Source organism: Amblyraja radiata, chromosome 26, assembly GCF_010909765.2.
Source record: "Amblyraja radiata isolate CabotCenter1 chromosome 26, sAmbRad1.1.pri, whole genome shotgun sequence".
Classification (NCBI taxonomy): Eukaryota; Metazoa; Chordata; class Chondrichthyes; order Rajiformes; family Rajidae; genus Amblyraja; species Amblyraja radiata.
In genome coordinates this window covers 11,868,090-11,893,352 of record NC_045981.1, presented here as the reverse complement: position 1 = coordinate 11,893,352, position 25,263 = coordinate 11,868,090, and the positions used below count along the sequence as shown (strand labels likewise).

Sequence of the window (25,263 nt, the reverse complement as noted above, 5' to 3'; positions counted from 1 at the left end):
ACTGTTATTTAAACCACTTCGTTAAAAATGTTGTGAGGAAGGAGGTAGGTAAGGATTGGTAATGGTAGGTAATGTCAAAGGATACAGCAGGATATTGCTGTGGAAATATGAGCTGTGAGATGGCAGATGGAATTTAATCCAAACAGTGTTCACTTTGGAAGCTCAAATGCAAGAGGAAGGTATACAGTGAATGGCAGGACTGAGGAGTATTGATGTGCAGAGGGATCTTGGGTTGCAAGTCCATGGCTTCTTGAAAGTGGCAACACAAGTACTTAGACATATAGCATACTTGCCTTCATCGGTTGGGGCAGTGAGTATTAAAGTCAGGAAGTCATGTTGCGGATGTATAATATTTGTTTCAGCCACATTTATAGTATTGAGTGCACTTGTTGCAATCATTGTGTTCTCACAGTAGGCCAGAAACTGCATCCTCGGACACTGCCAGCAGAGTTTGAGATATTTACGTAGATATGGAATGATATTAGTTGAAGCCTTACCTGTGGCAAGCATTTTTAGTCTTACCTACGTGTTTTCAGTGTATCAAGCTCTTCCAAGAGAAATAAACTATTGTGCACAGTCAGATCCATCTCAGTGTGCTTAATTATTTTCAATTTTTTCACAGCTTTGTTTAGGTTCAGCAATCATATTAAAACTGCCAGAAGCTCATGGTGACAATGAAGAAGTACGAAGTTACACTCTTGAAGACCTAAAAGAACTGCAGAATAAACTCATGCTGATGTCAGGCAAGGGAGATCATGGCCGGAATGAAGTGGACAGATTTGTAGAGGTAACTGGCTACTTTAATGCATTCATATATCTATGGTGGGAAGCACATCAGTGGAACACTTATTAGTCTTTGAATAAAAATGTACTTTATACAGATTTATTTTTCCTCCAGAGGTTTTAATGCGATAATATCTTCAGTGATTACAGAATTGGTATGATTTCAATACACAGACACTGAGGTCTTCATCATGAGCATTTTATCATTACTTTGCTGAGAACCTCTGATAACACAATTGCACTATATACAGTATTTAAACATCTCAATTGTAAATAAAGGCAAAGATAACATTTAAGATCTTGTAATTTATGTTTGCATATATCCATATGATTTTACTTGTCATCATTTCATTTGCAGACCATAATGAATATCTTTTGTGCACAGGTATTTGCCAATGTCCAAAGACTTGCAACGTCATTCATCAGTCTGTTTTCTGCTGGCAACATGCTCTTTAGGAACTGGAAAATAGAAGTGTATTGTTCAAGGACGTGTGAGGCTTGCTTGATAATAGATTTCAATCTAAAGGAAGTGCGTATTATTAAAGCTGTTGGAAAAGTCACCGAACAACTTCCCATTCTTTGTAAAAAGATGGAAGCCTATCTGGAAGTATGGAAGCAGTATATGGATAAGCAAAGGTCCCGGTACTATTATTTAAACTTCTACACAGCTGAACAAATTGTTTACCTCAGTACCCAATTATTTAATCACAGCTGTACCAGACTAGATGTTCTGATGATGTTGTCATTCATTAAACCCAACTGTACTGCCGGCGACCTAGAAGTAGCTCAACAGAAACTTTTTGATGGAGATACAAGCATAGGACATCGCCCATTAGGTGACAGGAAGAGTTGTGTCCAACCTTTTATGATGAGACAAGTAGATATTCAAGACATAGCCATGGAAGAAACAATGGATTTGGTGTGGAAGCAGTATATGGAAAACATGACTTATTTTCTGTCCAACTGTCTTGATGTCAGCACCCTTGGTAAACTTCTTGAAAATGTTGCTGACATGAAACAAACTGTTGCAAGGACAATTCCACCTGGCTTTCAGACAGGTCATCCTAACCTTGTTGTTTGTCCACATTCTGAACTGCTTACATCTGCTTTATGCATTTACATGCACTCCAGTAATCAGCCATTGCCTACTTACGATGAAGTACTTATTTGCACAGCTGATACCACAAATGAACAAGTAGAGCTTTTCCTGAGACGGTGCCTGACTTCTGGCTGCACACATTCCAAGATCTATTCTCTACTGTATGCAGATGAGCTAACATATGATGTTAGTGTAAGGTTTGAAGAATTGTTCAAAAATCTGGAGTTGAAAAGTCAGTCAGATCAATATAAATTGGTGATATTGTGCAATAGTGAGAGGGAACACTGCTACATTCCAACAGCGTTGAGTCGACACAAGGTGCACATGATTCCGCAACAACCTTTAAAGGAAATCCAGAGTTATCTCGAAAATCATTACAGAGTTTCAACTAATTCATCAGCGGCTACTGTCTTTAGAGATGGAATGTTTGTGAGGATCATATCTTCAAACAGAGCTGGTGTTGGTAAGTTCCCATGCAAGGAATGAGATATAACTAAACATTGATGAAGATTTTACTCATTTTTGCTGGCTGTGAAGCATTATGTGAAATGAGTTTGGGGGGGAAATCAATTTTATGGTTGCTGTGCATCCGTAGCCTAAAAGTACTTACTATTTAAACATAAAGGCCGACATGTATCTATGTTACTATATTAAAATTCACATTGAGAAGCTGTACTAGTGGAAAGATCAGACAAATATGGGATAAACTCGTTCTCATGAATCGATTGTTTCTTGAGACTTGACCAAGGAAACATCCCAAATAATGGCAAGTTAATTAACTATAACTTGCACCTTCATTTGAGTGCCTGTGTGTGCTTAAAACATACCTATTCTTCTGTGAAGCATACAATGAATTGATAACATCGGCTTATGTGCTGGTGAGTTTATTTTATTGTGTTAAAAAGCTAGTGGATTTTAATTAAAATATATAAAGAACCATAGATCAGTACAATCTGTATTTTTTACTGAAAAGAGCTAAAGAATTCTGCTGAAATTATATGTGATGTAAAGATGTGTCTATATGGTTTAATTAATACTGATCTTCGTAAATTATTGTGAATAATTAAATAAGCACATCGTCAATCAAAGAGAAAACAAGCTTGCTGTTGAAAATAATCTGACTTGCTCTGGCAATAAGCAGTTTCTGAGTTGGATTGGACAGCTGGAATGATTTATTTTTTTCATTTAAATTGAGACTTATTTTTAAATTTTTTTCTCTAAAAGGAAAATCACTTTATGTGAAGAGATTACATGAAAAATTAAAGAAACAAGCTGGAAAGGATAACTTGTTGAAAACAATCCATCTCTTAGAACCACAGGTTGATGAAAATAAAGTTCTCCAAGCTCTCTTTTCATGTATAAAATCATCAAATAAAAACCAGCCTTTGATATTTCACTTTGATATCGCATCTACTGTAAGTTTGGGTTTACCCGGTGTGGTTTTAAGTGTCCAATTGTGATATATTTTTAGATTTTAAAACTTGCATTTACACCAGCAGTATGTCTTTATTTTTTCTTTTATTTTCTTAACAATTAGTTAATAAGTACTTATTTCATAAAGAAACATTCGTTATTATGGATCCTGAAGGAATATTTGTGGTAACTGACATATTGTGTGCAAATAGGTTTGCAATCTGAATCAACAATAAATATTAATCCACTGTTTCAAATAATGTAATAAATTTAAATATTAAATACATTTTCACTGTTTCTAGAACTGAAATAATCACGTCTGAAAATAGCGGGGGGAAATTATACGGTTGAAAACAAGGTTTCTCTGCTTGTACTCTGCATTGCTAATGTTGCAGATAATTTTACCATTACTATAAAGCCAGAAAATGCTGCAACCTGTCAGATCAGACTACATCCATGGAAAGAAAAACAGTTGATATTTCAGATCATATGCCCTTAATGAGAACTAGAAAGTGAGATTAAGTCATAGAGGCAGGATCTTCAACCTTAAACTCTGCTTCTTTCAGTATGTTCTTTGGAACCTATCATTTTGACCAACTATATGTCCATTTGTCCAAAGTCTGCTCATGTTGGTTGATGCCAAAATGTATGTGTTGACACTTTTGTGAACCACTTGAGTTGTTCTACTACATTAAAAAATACTAGGGAGTTTTGCAATGTTCCTAGAATAGTACGAGATCATCTCAGCAAGTACTTAAGCATTTTTTTGAAAACCACTGAATTAGTTGAACAGAACTGACTTTTCAGTCCGAGGAAGGGTCTCGACTCGAAATATCACCTATCCATGTTCTGCAGAGCTGCTGCCTGATCTGCTAAGTTACCCCAGCACTTTGTCTTTTTGTGACCCACTCTAATGGCTTAGTTTCTCTAAGTGCTCCTTAACTATTCTTTGTTATGGATTCCGATAACTTAACCACAACTGAGAATGCAAACCCTTGTAATATTGTTCATATAACTCTAAATATATTTTTAATTTCTATTAGCGAAAAATGCAGGAACAGGGCTATTGCTTAGAAAGAAATGAAATGATCATGAGTTTTGCTGTTGGAAACAAACAGGCAAAATTTGTGTCATTTGCAAAAATCCATGAAATAGATAATGATTTATGTTTTTTGCATTGACAGTCAAATATTTTGATTTCCCAGGTTTAATTAATGTATTTATGAAAAGAAAAGAAATGCAAATGGCCTTGATTTACTTTCGACAATAATTTTCACATTGTATATGTTTTTTTTTGGTGAATAATAGTTTTACTTAATAACAGAAATATTTTTCTTTCAGGTACAGAAAGGATTATGTGAATTTCTTTTCAAACTATTTATCCTACAATATTTAATGGGCACCGATGAAAAGATGTGGAAGTGCAGTCAAAGACATTTGTACGTTGTGGAAATGCTTAAGGGATCTGGATTTCTTCCCAGGATGCGAGCAAGACATGTACGTAATGTAATGCATTGGTGGGAAGAAGCAGGCAGGAATTATTTTCAAAAATATATTTAAAAGATTGAATTCTATTTGTGCAATTAAAAGAAATCAATTTTCATCAGGTATCTTTTTATCTATATTACTACAATTCTGATCTTGACCACTTCCTGTATATTGATTTTAGAAAAAACGCTGCCACTTACGGCTGTGATTTTTGGCCATCTTACTCAGATTTCCCCTCCGCTGCGCAGGACAAGAGGATTTTTCCCATTGATTAATAATAAAAGAGTTATTAGTGTTTAAAACATGTTGAGATTCTCTCTCCTGAAGGCCATGCCCCTTCCAGAGGGACTATAAAACCTGGAAGTGTTGAGTGCCTCAGTCGCTTGCTCCCCCATCTCAGCAAGATGGGGGAGTGAGAGGGTCACGTCTCTCAACCTGAGCTGTGAATAACGCTGAACACATGTCTTAAGGGGTTGGACAGGCTAGATGCAGGAAGATTGTTCCCGATGTTGGGGAAGTCCAGAACACGGGGTCACAGTTTAAGGATAAGGGGGAAATCTTTTAGGATGGAGATGAGAAAAACATTTTTCACACAGAGAGTGGTGAATCTCTGGAATTCTCTGCCACAGAATGTAGTTGAGGCCAGTTCATTGGCTATATTTAAGAGTTAGATGTAGCCCTTGTGGCTAAAGAGATCAGGGGGTATGGAGAGAAGGCAGGTACAGGATACTGAGTTGGATGATCAGCCATGATCATATTGAATGGCGGTGCAGGCTCGAAGGGCCGAATGGCCTACTCCTGCACCTATTTTCTATGTTTCTACTAAACTGAGTGGTTTTACTGACCTGTCAGTGCCCTTAATGTGGTTTGAAAATATAATTTGGAAATGCTAAAGCTGTGTTGCCTTTGGTTTGGAAATGCTAAAGCTGTGTTGCCTTTGGTTTGGAAATGCTAAAGCTGTGTTGCCTTTGGTTTGGAAATGCTAAAGCTGTGTTGCCTTTGGTTTGGAAAGGCTAAAGCTGTGTTGCCTTTGGTTTGGAAATGCTAAAGCTGTGTTGCCTTTAGTTTGGAAATGCTAAAGCTGTGCCTAATTAAAGTTGCCTTGCCTAATTAAAGTTGCCTTGCCTAATTAAAGTTGCCGTGCCCAATTAAAGTTGCCTTGCCCAATTAAAGTTGCCTTGCCCAATTAAAGTTGCCTTGCCCAATTAAAGTTGCCTTGCCTAATTAAAGTTGCCTTGCCTAATTAAAGTTGCCTTGCCCAATTAAAGTTGCCTTGCCTAATTAAAGTTGCCTTGCCTAATTAAAGTTGCCTTGCCCAATTAAAGTTGCCTTGCCCAATTAAAGTTGCCTTGCCTAATTAAAGTTGCCTTGCCTTCTATATAATTAAAAGTCTAATCTTGACCACTTCCTGTTTGTGCTTTACATTGATGTTAGAAAAAACGCTACCACGTACGGCTGTGATTTTTGGCCATCTTACTCAGAGTCCCCCTCCGCTCATCAGGTGCTGAGGATTTTTCCCATTGATGAAAAATAAAAGAGTTATTAGTGTTTAAAAAATGTTGAGATTCTCTCTCCTGTCAATCACGCATGAAGGCCACGCCCCTTCTGGTGGGAGGGGGGCAGGGACTATAAAACCCAGAAGTGTGGGGGGGGGGGGGGTGGCTCAGTCTCTGCAAGATGGAGGGGGGAGAGGTCACGACTCGCTGTCTTTAGTGGCCTTGCACACTGCTTGAAATGGTATGAAACTGCACGAATTTGGTGGCCTTGCACCCTGCTTGAAGTGGTAAGAAACCACGTGAATTTGGTGGCCTAGCACCCAGCTTGAAATGGAATTTCAAAGAATAGCCATGAGTCAACTGCCAGCCCACTAGCCGTGAGTGAGTGAGCTGCCAGCACAACAGGCTTGAGTGATTGAGCCGCCAGCCCAAGAATCCATTCAGCCCACAATGTCTATACTAGCCCTTTGGAAACCAGTCCCTTCAGCTCACAACACCCATACTAGCGTTCCAGAAAGCGCTATTGGAATTGGTAGAGAGGTGGAATATTGCATTGGGGGACCAGTCCTCCCGTGTGATGCTGGGACCCAACGGATCCCACTTAGTCTAGTAAAGTAGAGACAATTTTGCCAGAAGCTAAAAAAAATTTAGCAGATGAGAGACAGGAGAGTATCTATCGTTTCCAATTAGAAACTGTTTTAATTCAATTATACTTTTTATTTCAGAGTGCACAGGTGGCAAGTTACAATTTTCTAGATGTCTTCCCAAAAGTGTACTGTAGACCACCAAAAGAAGTACTTGAAGAAGAAGTACGAAAGTCCGAAACGCAGTCGTGGAATGGGAATGATATTGATCCTCTCATGGATGAGAAAGAATTTCGAAGTGAATCATTTCAAAGACCTTATCAGTATCTCAGAAAATTTAAAAACAGACAGACCTTGGATACCTTTATTTACCAAGGAACTGTTGAAGGCAACCATGTTGAATGCTTACAGTTGTTTCTAATCTATTCTGGGGTAATGGATCCTTCCTGGTCTGAGTTACGGAATTTTGCCTGGTTTCTTAACCTGCAGTTGAAGGACTGTGAAACGTCTGTGTTTTGTAACTTTGATTTCATCCAAGATACTCTACAAGGCTTTAAAGATTTTGTTGTCAACTTCATGATTTTGATGGCAAAAGATTTTGCAACACCATCCCTTAACATCTCAGACCAGAGCCCAGGAATTCCAGTTTCAAACTTAAATGGTGCTTCAGAAGAAGACATTGCACCATTTCTTTTGAGAAAAAAGTGGGAATCCGAGCCACATCCTTACATTTTCTTTAATGATGATCACATATCTATGACTTTCATTGGTTTTCATCTCCAACAAAATGGGCAAGGTGGCATTGATGCTGTTGACCCATCAAATGGCAATATTATTAAACCAAATGTAATGACCCGTCAGCTATATCAAGGTTTGCTGCTACAAAAAGTCCCGTTCAACATTAATTTTGATGAGCTTCCACGGAGTGAAAAGATTGAGAGGCTTTGCATGGTACTGGGCATTGAGTGGCCAATCGATCCCGATGAAACCTACGAGTTGACCACAGACAATATTTTAAAAATTCTTGCCATTCACATGAGATTCAGGTGTGACATTCCTGTGATCATTATGGGAGAGACTGGGTGTGGTAAAACAAGGCTGATCAAATTCTTGTGTGAGTTACGGAAAATTGGTGCTGACACAGAGAACATGAAGCTAGTGAAAGTGCATGGTGGAACAACTGCAGATGTAATCTACGCAAAAATTAAAGAAGCAGAAGCCCTTGCAATATACAATAAGCAGGAGTTTAATTTAGACACCATCCTCTTTTTTGATGAAGCCAATACAAGTGAAGCTGTTAGCTGCATTAAGGAAGTTGTTTGTGACCATATGATTGAAGGCGTTCCTTTAAGTCCCAATACAGGCTTGCAGATAATTGCAGCATGCAATCCTTACAGAAAACACACAGATGAAATGGTAAAGCGTTTGGAGTCAGCTGGGTTAGGCTACCGTGTCCGAGCAGATGAAACTGAAGATAAATTGGGATGCATTCCTTTGAGGCAACTTGTCTATCGTGTGCAAGCTTTGCCTCCTAGTATGATACCATTAGTGTGGGATTTCGGGCAACTTGATGATCTCACTGAGAAGATGTACATCCAGCAAATTGTCCAAAGGTTGACTCAGTCCATTTCAGTTTCCTCTCTCAATATTAAATGCATGGTGGATACTTTGTCAGCTTCACAAAATTTCATGAGATGTCAGCAAGACGAGTGCAGTTTTGTAAGTCTTCGAGATGTGGAGAGATGTATGAAAGTGTTTGTTTGGTTTTACAACAATCGCAACATGCTATTGGACAATTTGGAACAATTTCTACAAGATGTTGGCAATAAGGAGGTATCCATTCCATCAAGTGATGACAACTGGCCTTTTGTGTTGGCACTTGGAGTTTGTTATCATGCATGTTTGGAAAAGAAGGATGTTTATCGTAGGGCTATCTGCCATCATCTGCCTTCACCATATGATGATCCTTCCAAATTTTCACAGCAACTTGAGCTCTTCCAAGATCTTTTACTAAGTGGTGCACCCCTGCGAGAAACAATTGCCAGGAACTCTGCATTAAAGGAGAACGTTTTCATGATGGTCATTTGCATTGAACTTAAAATCCCTCTTTTCTTGGTTGGAAAGCCTGGCAGCTCCAAATCTCTTGCAAAAACAATTGTAGCAGATGCTATGCAGGGCAAATCAGCACATTCTGAATTATATAAAAAACTAAAGCAGATCCATTTAGTGTCTTTCCAGTGTAGTCCTCATTCCACCTCTGAAGGAATAATTAATACATTTAAGCAGTGTGCACGCTTCCAAGAAGGGAAGAACCTAGATGAATATGTTTCTGTTGTGGTCTTGGATGAAATTGGTCTTGCAGAAGATTCACCAAAAATGCCACTAAAAGCTCTTCATCCACTCTTAGAAGATGGATGCATTGACGATGACCCTGTTAAACATAAAAAAGTAGGTTTCATTGGAATATCCAACTGGGCTCTAGATCCTGCTAAAATGAACAGAGGGATTTTTGTATCGCGAGGGGATCCTGACAAAGAAGAATTGATTGAAAGTGCCAAAGGAATCAGTTCTTCTGATCGTATGATACAAAAAAAAGTGAAAGGGTCATTTGTGAACTTTGCAAACGCTTATCTAAAAATTTGTAAACAACAAGCTAAAGAGTTTTTTGGACTACGTGACTATTATAGTTTAATAAAAATGGTCTTTTCACTATCGAAAACCTCCAAATCAGAACCAACCCCAGAGCAGTTAGCCAAGATTGTGCTGCGTAACTTTAGTGGAAGCGATGATGTTAATGTTATGGATGTTTTCAAGCCTGTACTTGGGAATATTTCTCATGACAGCATCAACACGTTGGATCTGATCAAATGCAACATATATGCTGCAGATTCTGATGATATGGAGTGTCGGTACCTTCTTATTCTTACCAAAAATTTTGCAGCTCTTCAAATTCTTCAGCAAATGTTTTTTGCCAATCAACATCAGCCTGAGATAATCTTTGGGTCTAGTTTTCCAAAAGATCAAGATTATACTCAGATTTGCAGAAACATCAACCGTGTTAAGATTTGCATGGAAACTGGGCAAATGGTAGTTCTGTTAAATCTGCAGAATCTTTATGAAAGTCTTTACGATGCATTGAATCAATATTACGTGTACCTTGGAGGACAGAAATATGTGGATTTAGGATTGGGGACTCACAGAGTCAAATGCAGAGTCCATCCAAAGTTCAGACTGATAGTTATAGAGGAGAAGGAAGTAGTCTACAGAGAGTTTCCAATTCCACTGATCAATAGACTTGAGAAGCATTATCTTGATATTAACACAGTCCTTGACAGAGAGCAAAGAAGTACTGCAAACTGCATGGAAAAGTGGGTGCAGAGGTTCACAGCAGCCAGATCCCAAAATGTTTCAACCCATGGCAGGGAACAGAAATATGGTCCATCTGATGTGTTTGTTGGCTATCACTCTGACACATGTGCAGCTGTTGTTTTAAAAATAACACAAAGCTTGAAGCAGACTCAAAGATCTTGGGAAGATGTTCTCAATGAAGCACAATGGGTGCTACTGAATTGTGCCACCCCAGATTCCGTGGTTCGTTTAACTAATTCTAAACTTCCTGCACACGAGGCTGATGTGGTTGTGCAGAAATACTTTGAAGAACAACATCACGATTCTCTTGCCGATTTCATCCATTCTCATATCAAATCTGGAGTTCAGACCTGCGCAGTTTTCACCGAGGTACTGTAATTTTTATGTCAAACATAATTTGCCATGTTATAACAGTGACATTACTTTTTAGATTACCAGATTAGTTTGCAACTCTAGCCATACTAAAATCTACAGATTTACCTTCTGAAATCTACCGTCTCAATAACGTTTGAGAACGTTGTTTCTTCAGGCAAGCTTAAAAGTTAGAATACTTTTTGGTATTGGAATTTAATTTTTTTTCATCTCTTGGTAAACTGTATATAATTTAACCATACAAGATTCCTATTTCATGCATGTTTCACTTGGGTTATGTCCACAATTTGAAATAAAATTAAGAATGTTGAATTAGTTTACTAAGACCATTATCAATAATTCAAGAATGACTTATTCTTTGTTTTAGGTTACAACATATTCACGGCTTCTAACTGCTTCTGACATTGAATTCTTGCAAAGAGAAATAAGTGGCAGTGTTCAGAATATCTTCCTTTGCTCACTACAGCAGTTTGAAACGGAGCATTCATTTCTGAAGAAAATAAGGTTTGTTTAAAGTTAATGTCCAAATGAAATCAATAGTCATCAAATTAGTGATAGAAGCCAAAAGCAACAAGGATCTATTTTGCACCAGTATCACAATGTACATTTCGTTTTGCTAAATGTGTGGAGACATTTTGAATTTCTAAATTTAGTTGTATTTTTATTTATGTGATCTTTTATTTTGTTCAATGATAGAAAAGTGGCGTGAGAATGTCAACTTAAAAAAATAAGCAATAAAAATAGAAAATGCTGGAAACACTGAGCAGGTCAGATAGCACATCTTCTCTGTGCGTAAATGCTGCCTGCCTTGCGGAGTGTTTCCAGCAACTTTTGTTTTTATTTTAGATTTGCAGCACCTTTGGCTTTTTCAAATTCACATCAGGAATGCAAATGTATTTGGCTTCTCATGACGCAATGGAGTCCAATTCACAGTAACTTGGAATACCATGATTTATCCTTTCAGCTCAATTATGCCCTTCACTATAGTCCAGCTGCCTGTAATCCATTACTGATTGTTAAAATGTAAAGGTAATCGTTTTGATGTCAGAGGACACAGTGTGAAGCATAAAGAAATCAAAATCATATTTCATTCTTTTAAATACTGTACCTTATTATTAACAAATACAAATTATCACATAAAAATATATTCCCAAAAGTAGTTTGAAATAAATTGAAATGATAATGTAACACTACATCACCATAAAGACTGATATAGAGAAAGTTGCGATAATTGTTTTCTCTTTAATGCAGTTGGGAAGGATAACCAGATTAATAAGTATACTAATCAATATTTCCTCTAATAAAATCCACCTTAATCTTGTTTGCTTACTATTTAAATGTAAACAAATGTTGGTTAATTAAACATATTCAAATGTCTTGTTTCTAGGCACTGCATCTATTCTAGCCAGGGAAACACAATCTTGCTTATACAAACGGATTTTGAAAACAGTTTACAGAGTGCTAATTTGGTTGCTTCTGCCAAGTAAGTCCATGTCAGAGTTCTACCTTCACTTTAATTATTTTCTGATTTTCTTTGTTGAAAAAATTTAAAGCAAGGTAATGCTGGTCATGAGATCTTCTTTCTTCTAGCATGGTTACTGTTGCTGCAAAGATAGGTCAGAATGATTTATCATCTTTTCGACATACCTTGAAGCCTTTAAAGAATGAATGCTACAGTGAAAAGTGTATTTCCATTTTAATTAGGCAAAATCTTTGATTAGTGAGATAGGAGGATGTCAAAAAAGTTATAGGAAGTGGAAAAGATGAGTTTGAATTTGAGAATATGGAAGCATGAGACACAGTGTGCAATGATTAAAGTAAGGACTAGGAATATGTAAAAAAACATACTTGGAATAGAGTGCAAAGCCATTGGAATACTCTTGCAATAGAGTTCACAGAGATAAGAAGGAATGAAATGGTGAAGAAAATTGAACCACGGAAGAGAATTAAATGTGAATCTTTGACCGATCAGAAGCCAATTTTAATCGTTAAAGGATGAGTGGTAGATGAGAGACTTGGTGCCTTTAGATAGCTATTTTGGATAAACAGGAATTTATTACAGGTGGAAATTGCAAGGAAAGCCATTTGAACATTCCAATAGGATTCCAAAAGAATAGATGTAGATTCAACTGTCAATAAGGTTGATGGTAGTGAAGGTGCAGTGTATCTTGTCCAAGATGCCATTCTGCATCACCTATTATATAACACAGCCTAAACATTTATCCATCTAAACCATGTCAGAACTCTCTTAAAATTATTTTGTTGTAGAAATATATTTTTAAAAAGATTAAAGATTAAATTGCCTTGATTTACATTGAAATACATTATTGGTCTTTCCTGGTACTGAATGATAGAAACATCTATGATTGCAGTTATAACCATATAACCATATAACAATTACAGCATGGAAACAGGCCATCTCGGCCCTACAAGTCCACGCCGAACAATTTTTTTCCCTTAGTCCCACCTGCCTGCACTCATACCATAACCCTCCATTCCCTTCTCATCCATATGCCTATCCAATTTATTCTTAAATAATACCAACGAACCTGCCGCCACCACTTCCACTGGAAGCTCATTCCACACCGCTACCACTCTCTGAGTAAAGAAGTTCCCCCTCATGTTACCCCTAAACTTCTGTCCCTTAATTCTGAAGTCATGTCCTCTTGTTTGAATCTTCCCTATTCTCAAAGGGAAAAGCTTGATCACATCAACTCTGTCTATCCCTCTCATCATTTTAAAGACCTCTATCAAGTCCCCCCTTAACCTTCTGCGCTCCAGAGAATAAAGACCTAACTTATTCAACCTATCTCTGTAACTTAGTTGTTGAAACCCAGGCAACATTCTAGTAAATCTCCTCTGTACTCTGTAATTAATATATTTTAATTGCAGTAACCATATATTGGATAGCTGTCACCAACTATTATTATTTTAATGTGATTATTATTTCCATCATTAATTCATGTTGTATGCTGGGGTTTTTTCAATAAAAATAAATTTAAGCAAGATTGTTTAATTTTACATGGTAATAAACCTTTTCCACCCCAAACCTTTTAAAATAATTTGTTTTTGTCGTCATTATCTTTCTAGGCACTGATACTTAGGAAATTAATATTTGATTTTGTGTATTTTATTATACATGTTCATAGTAGCAGCAGTTTGCATTAACATTTGTAAAGGTATTATGCTTTGAATTTCGTGAGTGACTGAAATGATAGATGTTAAAAGTAGAAAATAATCCACAGAGAATCATAGTCTTAAATGTTTGGGTTAGTTTATACATATTCTAATACAATTTGTATTCTTTGTGCAGGTATTCCACTTTAAATGAAATCAACAAAAGCAAAAGTGACAATCGAACAGTCTACATTTATTTTCTCACTAAATTGCCAAGAATAGAAGGTGGATCAGCATACATAGGATTTCATGGAGGTATGAGTGATACTACAAGGCTGAGCAGTTTGCTTTTTTTGTACCTTAAGTTAAATTTTTAAAAAACAGCTACTCCTGAGTTTAAAGTGGTCTTATGTGAAACAATACATAGTTCAATAGTAACTGCCAGCATGAGTAAATTATTTAATTTATTTTATTTAAACAAGATTTGAAATATAACATATCTTGCAAACTGTTCATCAACTTACTGTGAATCCTGCCGTATTCTGCCTGAGAATGTATCGCTGGCATCTTCAGTTGAAAGAAATGTGTCTTTTATAAATTAATCCACAAGTATTCATGGAAGAATTCTATGTAATCAACCAATAATGTTCACACTGTGTACATTTACTTGAGCTCCCAGTCACCTCTTGTTTGTAGTCTTTCTTGGCCAAGCCCTCTCCATTCATTCAATTCGTTATTGGATTCAGACCACACTTTTCCAGGTCTCAGAGCTTTCAGAAAATCATAAAACTTATCAGTGTGATTTGCTTAGAGATGGTTCTCATCCATTTATAGAACTCTCTTAACTATGGTCATTGGTGAATTGATATTTTTGCTGTGATGATTTCTCAAAAAACAAGTATAGAAACAGTGATGCATCATTTCGTCACCCAGAGAGTTGTGAATATGTGGAATTCTCTGCCACAGCAAGCAGTAGAGGCTAATTTACTGGATGAATTTAAAAGAGAGTTAGATAAAGCTCTAGGGGCTAGCGGAATCAAGGGATATGGGGAGGAGGCAGGCACTGATTGTGGATGACCAGCCATGATCACAATGAATGGCGGCTGGCTCAGAAAGCCAAATGGCCTCCATTGCACCTATTTTCAATGTTTCTATGATATATGACACAAATTAATTTGTCCTCTTTTAACCCTTCCACCCCATATACTTTAATCCCTTTTACACATAAAGATCTATCATTAATTTGTTGTTGTGGATATATCAAACTCTGTTTTTCCGTTTGTTAACTTTATATCTGAGAGAGATGGTTCTAAATTTTGCACATCCTGTACTTTTGGTATATTGCAGTGTAAATTATTCTGTTTATTTGATTGACATTCCAGATTTCCAAACCTTTTTTTGTTTGAAAAAAGTTTTGCTTCTTACCTTCCAGATAGTTCTTGTATCAATGTATTTATATTTGTGCTGCTTTTAATGAATTCTTTGTCAAGGAATATTTAAATATCACACATGGACAAATGATCACATGTGATAATGTTGGGACAACAGTGATCTTTTTTTTCAGATCAGCAAGTTTATTGAAAAGTTGTTAATTTCCATTCACAACGACTGAATATGGATAATGTTAGTAAAGACATCTAATTTGTTGAAATATCAGAGCAGCCACTTGAACAATATAAATAATAGTAAATTATTTGGGGTTTGCATGCCTTCTGTGTTAAACATATGTGATGAATAATCAATAGAATCCTTGAACCATTCAGCAGCATATGTGGAAGAAAAGTGAACTTATGATTTAGATTGAACAACCTTTTGTTTTACTGGCTTTATGATTCATGGCTTGCTACCAGACTCAATGTTGTCTGTTCTGTTAGTGCCGGTCATTAAGGACAAAGCTGGTAAAGTAGGCAGCCTAAATAATTACAGGCCCATAGCTTTAGCCAGCATATTGTCAAAAGTTTTAGAAAGAGTTCTGCTGGATAGAATAAATTAGTTGTTAACTCCACAGATAACCAGTTTGGCTTTAAAGCTAAACATGGCACTGACTTATGCATATATGCCCTAAAGGAGATTGTAAACAAATATAGAGGCAAAAACTCTTCAATCCTTATGTGCTTTATTGATGCTTCCAAAGCCTTTGACCATGTTAATCACAGAAAGCTGTTTGGTAAAGTGAGTCAAAGAGGGGTGCCTAAATACATTGTGAGAATTCTGGCCTACTGGTATGCCCACCAGACTATGCAAATAAAATGGGGCAATAGGGTCTCAGCCCCATTTGGGGTTAGCAATGGTGTTAGACAAGGGGGAATTTTGTCCCCAGTCCTTTTTAATCTATATATTGATGATCTGTCCAAACAATTGAAAGCCTGCAATACTGGGTGTGTGATTGGTAATATTTTAGTGAACCATATTATGTATGCAGATGATCTTGTGATCTTTAGTCCATCTAGTGCTGGTCTCCAGCAGCTCCTTACTATATGTTCTGTGTATGGTGTGGAACATGATATTAAATATAATGCTAGTAAGAGTGCTGTTATAATCTGTAGAACCAAAGAGGATAAATGTCTAAACTTTCCTGATTTTAAATTGTCTGACAATAATCTTAGTGTTTGTAATAAGGTAAAATACCTAGGGCATTTTATTACAGAACAAATGACAGATGATGAGGATATTTATAGGCAACGACGCATGCTGTATGTACAGGCGAATATTCTCTTGCGTAAATTTGGTGCGTGTGCAGATGTGGTGAAGATGTCGCTATGTAGAGCATACTGCACACCACTCTACACTGCGCACCTGTGGTCGAACTATGGAAAGACACGTTTGCAGAGACGAAAGGTGGCACATAACGATGCCATGAGAACACTGCTAAGGAAACCTAGATGGTTTAGTGCCAGTATTATGTTTATGGCTGCAGGAGTCAGTACTTTAGAAGCTATCCTAAGAAATCACATGTATAAATTCATTTGCAGGATAAATGACTCTAAAAATGTAATTCTTGTGGCCTTGTCAAACATAAGGGTTAGCACTACACGCTACGAATCCCAGCTGTGGAGACACTGGTATCGTTGTCTCGTTGTAGGACATTGATCATTCTTTTAATCTGGATTTTTAACTGATGTATTGTGTTTTTTTTAAATATAATTTATAATGCTTTTATGTGATGCAGTGTGTTGAATGAATTCCTGAATTTATAAATGTGACCGCAGCATTGAATCACCTCTCGCACTCATGTCACCCTAGCGGGGCTACATGCCCTTAGGCGGCCTAAGGCGACATTTTCACACTCTTATATCCGTGTGCAGCAGAGGCGACGTGCGTTTGGCGCCAAACGTGAGCTTTGGTGTGCAGACGACATCCTGGAAAAAATGTCCGGTTTCTTCCAGGTAGGCGATATACCCTCCCGGGCAATATACCCTCCACTTCTCTTTTATGAAGGGGATTTAGTTCCCCTTTCTTCCAGGACCGACCGGAGGTTCCGCTGTCACCTCTGCGGGTCACCCTCGGTGAACGCTCACTCAACTTTGTCTTGGGATTCCTACTCTCCCGCGCAATGTACCCCCACCTTCTCTTTTATGAATGGGGATTTAGTTCCCCTTTCTTCCAGGACCGACCGGAGGTTCCGCTGTCACCTCTGCGGGCCGCCCTCGGTGAACGTCCTGTCTCCCTGTCCCTGGGATAGCAGGGGGCGATCAAACAGCACAATACCCCCCTCCCCCTCCAACTCCAGAGGAATCCGCTCCCCGATGGGCCGCTACGGCGACAAGTGGCAGTTCGCCCACAGCCCGAGCTGCGCGACCCCAAGAACAAGACGTACCTTGCACACCATCAGCTTCTGCCCATACGGGGAGCGTGTTCCTCTGGAGTTGGAGCGGGGCTGGTCTGGAGTTGCTGATCTGGGATATCCGTGCTTGCAATGGGCCTGGGGGTCGATGTCCCGATGAGGGGGCTGTGGGCGAACTGCCACTTGTCGCCGTAGCGGCCCATCGGGGAACGGCTTCTGGTGGTCCTGATGTCTCCGGCCAGTTTGCAGTTTTCCTCTGGAGTTGGAACAGGGCTGGGCTGCTGCTGGCTGTGGGTCTCTGGGATCTCCGTGCTTACAGTGGGCCTGGGGGTCGTGTCCCGTTGGTCCTGACGTCTCCGGTGACTGGCACTGACCTGCTAGCATTGCCGACATGAAGACAGTGCAAAGCCCCCGCGCCGGTGCAATGAGCGGGGAGCTGGAGAGGGGAGGGAAGGGGTCACACACATGGCCGGGAAGCAGAGGGGTGTAGGTGGGGTGAAACTGAAGGCAGCGACAATCTGCTGCTGCTGCCTGCCCGCTGAGTTAAAAAGTTCCCACGCAAGACTCACGATACACTGTGTATCGTACAGTGTATCGTGAGTCTACCGTGGGAACTTTTTAACTCAGCGGGCAGGCAGCAGCATATTGTCAATTATTAACCCTCCCGCGCAATATACCCTCACCTTCCCTTTTATGAATGGGGATTTAGTTCCCCTTTCTTCGAGGACCGACCGGAGGTTCCGCTGTCACCTCTGCGGGCCGCCCTCGGTGAACGTTTTCAAGGACCTTTCTTCAAGGACCGAAAAAATGTCCGCTATTCGGAGGTTTTCGTTATTTGGATCTTCGGATAAAAGGTTGTGCACCTGTACTAAGATTTTATATGTACTTTATGATATTTTTTTAATATGCAATGCATTTTTTAATGTAATGTTGCCCCTTGTCTGGACCTCGAGTCCATAATAAAGTTTATTATTATTATTATTATTATTATTATTATTATTATTATTATTATTATTATTATTATTATTATTATTATTATTATTATTATTATTATTATTATAATAACCTGGCTAAACACTTCCAGCATTTTCTGTTTCAATTTCAGGTTTACAATTTTATAATTCTTCAAAGTGTTTATATATTTTATGTTTCAAACCAAAGTAATTTATAGTGAATAAAGCTCCACCTTAATATATTCTGTCTATTTTTAGACCCATGGCAGTCAGTTCATATTGATGACCTTCGGAAATCGAAAGACATGTTTACAGATCTGACAGCTTTCAAAGGGATTACTATTAGCCAGCTTTTCGGCAGAGACCCAGGGGAGCCTGAACGTATGTGCTTAATATTTTTCTTTTTTTAGAATTTCGCTTGCTTCTATATGATCTCCATAAAATTTCAATTATCCTAATATGAATTGGGATATAGTTGGTGTAACATCAACAAGTGTTGAGAGGGCAGGAGTTGCTGTTTGTAGATGGTGCAGTTCTGGATTTGGCTTTTGGAAATAAATCATTGGAGAAAGTATTGATAGGGGAGCATTTTTGTGATGATGATCTGACAGCATCTGTTGCGTCCAAACTGTTAATGTTTTTGGTCAGAAATTCAAAAATTTAGAAAACAGACATGCTTTAAATTTTTTTTTAAATGGAAGAGTTGCAGAAAATCAAAAGCATATTTATGCTAGATGGAGACCTAGGGAAAATAAATCACACAGATTGGTGATAGTTGATGACACAGGTTGGTGACATACAGTAGATTGGTATTATCAATTCTATGTCATTCATTTTATTTTGGTTTCCATCTCATTAAGGGTGTTCCCTGAATTACATAACAGCTATTTTTTTTGGTGACAAGAAAATTATTGGAACTTTATAAACTTTAATTTCAAAAGGCACACATTAATCAAGGAAATTAATCATGTACTTGTAAAGGATATTTGTGTATGGATAAAATGTTTGCATGCAGTTCTGGGTGTCATGGTACAGGAATTATGAGATGATGATAAAGAAAGTGAAGAGAGTTATTAACATATGTCAATGAATTTTAGAATTTGTGTGTTATAGTTAGGCCAATATTTATTGTCCATTGTTTAAAGAATTTTGGGAAGATCATGGTGAGCGGTGTTCTTGGAACAGCTAGCCTTCTGAAGGTATGACATTGACCTGGCATCAATTAAAAGCAACAACTTCTGATTTGGACAGAATGATGATAACTTGGATATGAGCATCGGGGAAGTGGGTGCAAACATTTCTTGGTGATTCAGGATGTACGTTTGGGGATGTGTTGAAGACGTCCTGGCATGTTGCTGCAGTGTATGGCTAGTTGTCGAAGAAGTGGATGCTTAAAGTAGTGAATCAGCAGTTAATCAAATTAAATAACAGCTTGATGATCTTGAATCAGACCACCATCAAATGAATTGCTGGCTGATGTTTCTCAAGCTGCATTCAACTAAGGAAGAATATGTTGTTACACTCCTGATTTGTATTTTGTTTTCAGAGGAAAGGCTTTGAGTATGTGTAAGAGGGAACAGCAGATGTTGGTTTACACCAAAGATAGACACAAAATGTTGGAGTAACTCAGCGGATCATTCATTATCTCTGGAGAAAAGGAATAGGTGACATTTCAGGTCAAGACCCTTCATCAGAAGTGGTCTCGACCCAAAACGTCATTTTCTCCAAAGGCTTTGAAGTTTGGTTGATAATTGTTCAATTGATGAGTGAACTGATGTCAATTCATTCAAATCGTCTTTATAAGAATGAAATGTGTGTATTTAACCAATATCTGTTTGTATTTCAGCCATGATTGTTGATCAGGAGGAAGAGATTCTTGTAAGTATTTTAATTATTTTGGTGATCGTTTTCTTGGAATCACTGCAGTATTGTACATTGTCAATGTCTCTGAAAATCCTGATATTAAGCTTTTGATTTTGATATTTCTGAAGAATGATGTAAAACACAGTTTAGCAGGTTTGATTTGGCTTTTCAAAATCCCAGGAGAGAAGAAGAAACCTAAAATAGTACAGAAGGAAAACTAGATTGTTTAAGATTGGTAATGAACAATTTGAACATGTACTGCATGTAATAAGTTCTATATATATACCTTTTATATATGGTTTGCTAATTTATAAACATTGTTACAAAAATAGCTTTTTTTTTTAATAAGGATAAAACAAAGATACTGGATACAACTTCCCTCATAAGGAATTGTGTGCAGTCTGCTGTTAGCATGCTGAGAGATCTTCATCGGAGTTCAAGTCGCAGCACCACACGAGTTGAAATCCTGCTTTCTCTGTTAAGAGAAGATGTTGAATTCAAAGGTTTGTTGTTAATGTCTTTACAATAATCCGTTTTATGTCTAAAATGATAATTTAAATATTAACAACATTGTCAAAATTTATAATAATGGCAGATAATCGGCACTAACATTGATTACAGGATAAGTTCATACACAGGCAATTAAATGTGGAAGTCTAAAATTTGCTGTCAGAAGTATTATGTTCTTATTTTAGTATATCTGATATTTTTGAAACAACTATCACCTAACCCATAATGGCCATTTGTCCAAATGAGCAATCTAGCAAAAAAAAAGCAAAACATTAGATGATGACAGAAACATTAGGGATTGCAGTTGCTGGTATCTTGAGCAAAACAAGTGCTGGAGGAACTCAGTGGGCCAGGCAGCATCTGGAGGAAGAAGACAGACAATGTGCGGTGTTCAGTGTATGCAAATGAATACCTATATCAGTAATTAGGTATCAGTAATTAGTTTTGAATCTCAATTTTATTTTTTTGTTTAGCTTCATTCCTGGCATTGATGAAGCAAAGGTTGCACTCCCTTCTGGTGAAACGTGATGAGGAGTCTTTCAGTGCAACTGAGTGGATGCTACGGGAAGCCTCAAATGTTGAAGCCCTTCAGGAAGGTGGCACTTTCAGGTAAACTCAAGGACGCCCCCTGGTCTCAGAAGCCATACAACATTTTTTAAATATGAAATGAATTACTGAAAAAACATATGTAGAATATCGTTCCAAAGCAAACAAAAATTGTGTGCTTGTTGGAGAGAGTATCTAAATACACCATTACCAACTTTAATTGCAGCAATGGAATGGAGGTTTATTTAATAATTCATTTAAATTAATGAATTCTTCATATTCAATGTGAATCTGAGGTTAAAAGTAGCTTGGCTAATTGGCACCATTGACCCATTCTTACGTACTAGTGTTTCCATTCAAACACAGCACCTCCCTGGGAGAAATGGATCAATAAATTTACCTCCACATTGCAGGTACTTTAAAAAAAACGTTTCCTGAAATTGCATCATTTAATGTGATGGTCTAGTACCATGTACAATATTATTCCTCATTCTTGCTTAATTTTCATTCCTCTTCATTTCTACTTACCAGCACATTAATTTATTTTGCTGTGCTTATGCAATTTTCATTGTAGAGGTATGTTCAGTTTGAAAGATGCCGGAATGTTTAGAGGATGCTCTTAGATGGAATTGTGTTACAAATGTCACAAAATCCAAGCAGATTGAATCAATTTACCAAATGCAATTTCTTGTTTCTTGATTTAATTTTCTATTTACACGCACAATTTTAATTTATTGTGCCAATTTGCATTGGTAGAATAATATTGCTGCCCATCCTTCTTCCATCGTGTACCCTCCTCACCAGCTACCACCAAATAATCTATAGTGTGTTCCTGAAGAGATTGGATTCATCCAACAACAACACTTGATATATCGCATATGTCTTATATTTAATACTCGTCAGGGTTATCTTGGCTTTGGGATTCATACTTTAAAAAAACGTTAATTTTTGCTTCACAGACACACACTTTGGAAGCGAATTCAAACAGTAGTAACACCTCTTCTGGCACAGATAATCTCTGTTATAGACCGAGACTGTAACTTAAATTTGTTACGTGATGATACTCCTTTATTTGTACGAAATCTATGGATGAACATTTTTAATGACGCAAATCTCTTGGAGCTTCCTTACAACAGAACTATCTTCAGGTTAGTATTTATATTGAAAGGAAAGTCAGTATTTCAAAAGGATCAGAATTGATTAAGATTTGTATTTTTCTGTTTCTATTTTATGAATATATGAATTAGGAGCAAGAATAGACTGCTCAACTCCTCAAGCTCAACCACCCCACCTGTAACATATTGGAATCTTCCTGCCTTGTTTTTAAATATTCAAATTCTGCTTCTAATGCTCTCTGCTGGGGAAATAATTGTACTCATAGGCTTCTGAGAAAAAAATCACTTCATCTTTGTCATAAGTAGGCAACCTGTCATTTTATAAAATGAGAGGTTGACTATTTATGACAAAGATAAAGTGTATTTTTACCCCCATAATTGTGTAAATTAGTCTTTTTAGTGTATTCAATTGTTTAAGTTTTCTGATTGTAACGTACAGATCTTGATAATTTTCTAACAGTCGTAGACTAAAATCAGGCACGAGTTAATGAGTGGAATAGCTACAGTCACCTCACAGGACATGAATATCATCCAGCGCCAGTGAAAATTAGAATTGACATAAATCAAGAGACATGTTTGAGCTGCTGTATTACATTTTTTAATATAATCCAGAAAAATTGTATTTATTCTTTTGACAGTTTGGAATCTGAAATTGTTGTCCACAATTATATGAAGATGGACGTACTAAATATTGGCAATGAGCTTCCTTTCAGTTGGAGAATAAAGGAGTTTCTGGATGAGCTATGGATTCAAGCCCAATACATGGAAGGTATTAGCAATGGCCTACTCCTGCCGAATGTCCTACTCCTGCACCTATTTGCTATGTTTCTAAGATATTACTTGTTTTATTTCCAAAACCCATAAACAGGACAAGTTGAACCAAAGCTGAATGAAATATTTAACAAAACTGGATTTGGAAAGTACTTTTCAAATGTGAATGAAGAATGGAGACAGAACTTTTTCTTCAGGTACTTGGCTGATTTCCTGCTGATGACAATGAAAATCTCAACTGAAGTTGAATTTGAGGTAATTGCGAAAATGTGGTAAAGTGCCGCGTGCTTTTCATTGTATAAAGCAGAGTTCTGTAGAGGGGTCCTGACACAAAACGTCATCTATCCATGTTCTCCAAAGATGCTGAAAAAGTTACTTTTATAACAACTAAACAGGTTCGCTTCTTAATAAACAGACACCACACAAACTGTTTGGTAGACCAGTTCAAATCTTTACTTATTATCGGCCGATGGAAGGGAGCGAGAATTTCAGTCAAGTGACCAATGTAGACACTTAACTGTGCTCTCCACTTCCCTGAACAACAGAATTACATAGCATTATATAGTGTATGTTTGTCACCTTAGCACATTCCACAGACATTAGTCATGGTCAGAGGTACAGGAAAAGGCATCACATCAAAGGCATTTTGTCACATGGTACAAGATATATTAAAAACATTGGCCATTTGGTTTATGACATCTTACTTCAAAGAGATGACTCTAGCTGTTTCTCTCTTCCTCTTTGTCACCTCCTCCCTCATAAACATTGGCCATTTGGTTTACGGCATCTTACTTTTCAAATACATCAAAGAAATGTAGCATCTCTCGTCACCTCCTCCCTCATAAACATAGGACACTTGGTTTACGGCATCTTACTTCATAGAGATGACTTAGCTCTTTCTCTCTTCCTCTCTGTCACCTCCTCACTTGGGAGACAATGTTATAGTATTTATTATCTCACACACCGCAACCTGAGGCAAGCCTAATTTGACACTAAATATAAGCTGTAAGCTAGCCCAGAAACCTATTTTAATATTTTCTTATTTTTGTAACTTTATTCAGCTTCATCAATGCTGCCTGACCCATGAGTTACTACAGCACGTTGTATATTTTTTTGTAAACCATCATCTGCAGTTCTTTGTTTCTACTTTGTTCACAGGAAGTTGTTCCCCCTCAAATTTCCCCTCATTATGAAAATCGTTATCAAGGTTTATTTTCAGCCCTGGATATGGCAGCAGTGAACTAATTCATGATGTGAGCCTGAGAAATGCTTGTACCCTTTTATTGAACATAATTTGTTATTTACTAATTTGAGGTTTTGTTTTTCATAGTTCCTTCAAGGAGCACTGATCTCCTGCATAAATCAGCTGAAAATAGAACATAATATTGGAGACGAAATGTCTTTGCTTTGGGTGCACGTTGCATATCAACATTTCAAAAACCGTCTGCAGAACTTTTCAAGAATTATTGTAGTGAATCCTTCTGTTCTGACATTGCTACAGAAGATCAAAGATAAAATACAGAAGGCTGAAGACAAAGAGATGGTGAGAATATTGCTGAATATTTTGATTAATTTGCTAAATAATTTGGATATTTTTAGAGCTATTAAGAGAAAAAATTGCATTTAAATAGAACTGTATAATGTTATATAATATTGGGTGTCCTAAATCACAGATTTTTAAAAATCCTCATTTTCTATTCTATAACCAGCTGTTACATTTATCGTAGGCAAAATAAAATGATATTTTACATCAAGCACCATTCATTCTAGATGCACCATTCATTCTAGATGATATTTTAACAATTTACCACGTCAAAATAATGTATTAATGTACATTAATATGTATTGTAATTGTATTGTACTGGCATTTGATCAAGTCAACTTTATTTGTCACATACACATACAAGATGTGCAGTGAAATGAAAGTGGCAATGCCTGCGGATTGTGCAAAAACTATAGAACAGAATAGAATAGAATCAGTATTTACGTTAGAAAATATT

At 37.3% G+C, this 25,263-nt stretch overlaps 1 protein-coding gene across 1 annotated transcript in view; it reads left to right on the top strand.

The window, feature by feature from the left end:
• LOC116987736 (E3 ubiquitin-protein ligase rnf213-alpha-like) overlaps positions 1-25,263 on the top strand; it is a 138,424-nt gene that overhangs the window by 64,909 nt on the left and 48,252 nt on the right. The window contains exons 23-38 of the mRNA XM_033043967.1: positions 623-787; positions 1,169-2,345; positions 3,107-3,297; positions 4,637-4,792; positions 7,005-10,601; positions 10,972-11,108; positions 11,992-12,087; positions 13,918-14,036; positions 18,717-18,839; positions 20,284-20,336; positions 20,671-20,824; positions 21,305-21,440; positions 22,337-22,525; positions 23,131-23,261; positions 23,361-23,518; positions 24,594-24,806. Coding sequence (XP_032899858.1) covers positions 623-787; positions 1,169-2,345; positions 3,107-3,297; positions 4,637-4,792; positions 7,005-10,601; positions 10,972-11,108; positions 11,992-12,087; positions 13,918-14,036; positions 18,717-18,839; positions 20,284-20,336; positions 20,671-20,824; positions 21,305-21,440; positions 22,337-22,525; positions 23,131-23,261; positions 23,361-23,518; positions 24,594-24,806 — 6,795 coding nt within the window. The remainder of the gene's footprint in view (positions 1-622; positions 788-1,168; positions 2,346-3,106; positions 3,298-4,636; positions 4,793-7,004; positions 10,602-10,971; positions 11,109-11,991; positions 12,088-13,917; positions 14,037-18,716; positions 18,840-20,283; positions 20,337-20,670; positions 20,825-21,304; positions 21,441-22,336; positions 22,526-23,130; positions 23,262-23,360; positions 23,519-24,593; positions 24,807-25,263) is intronic.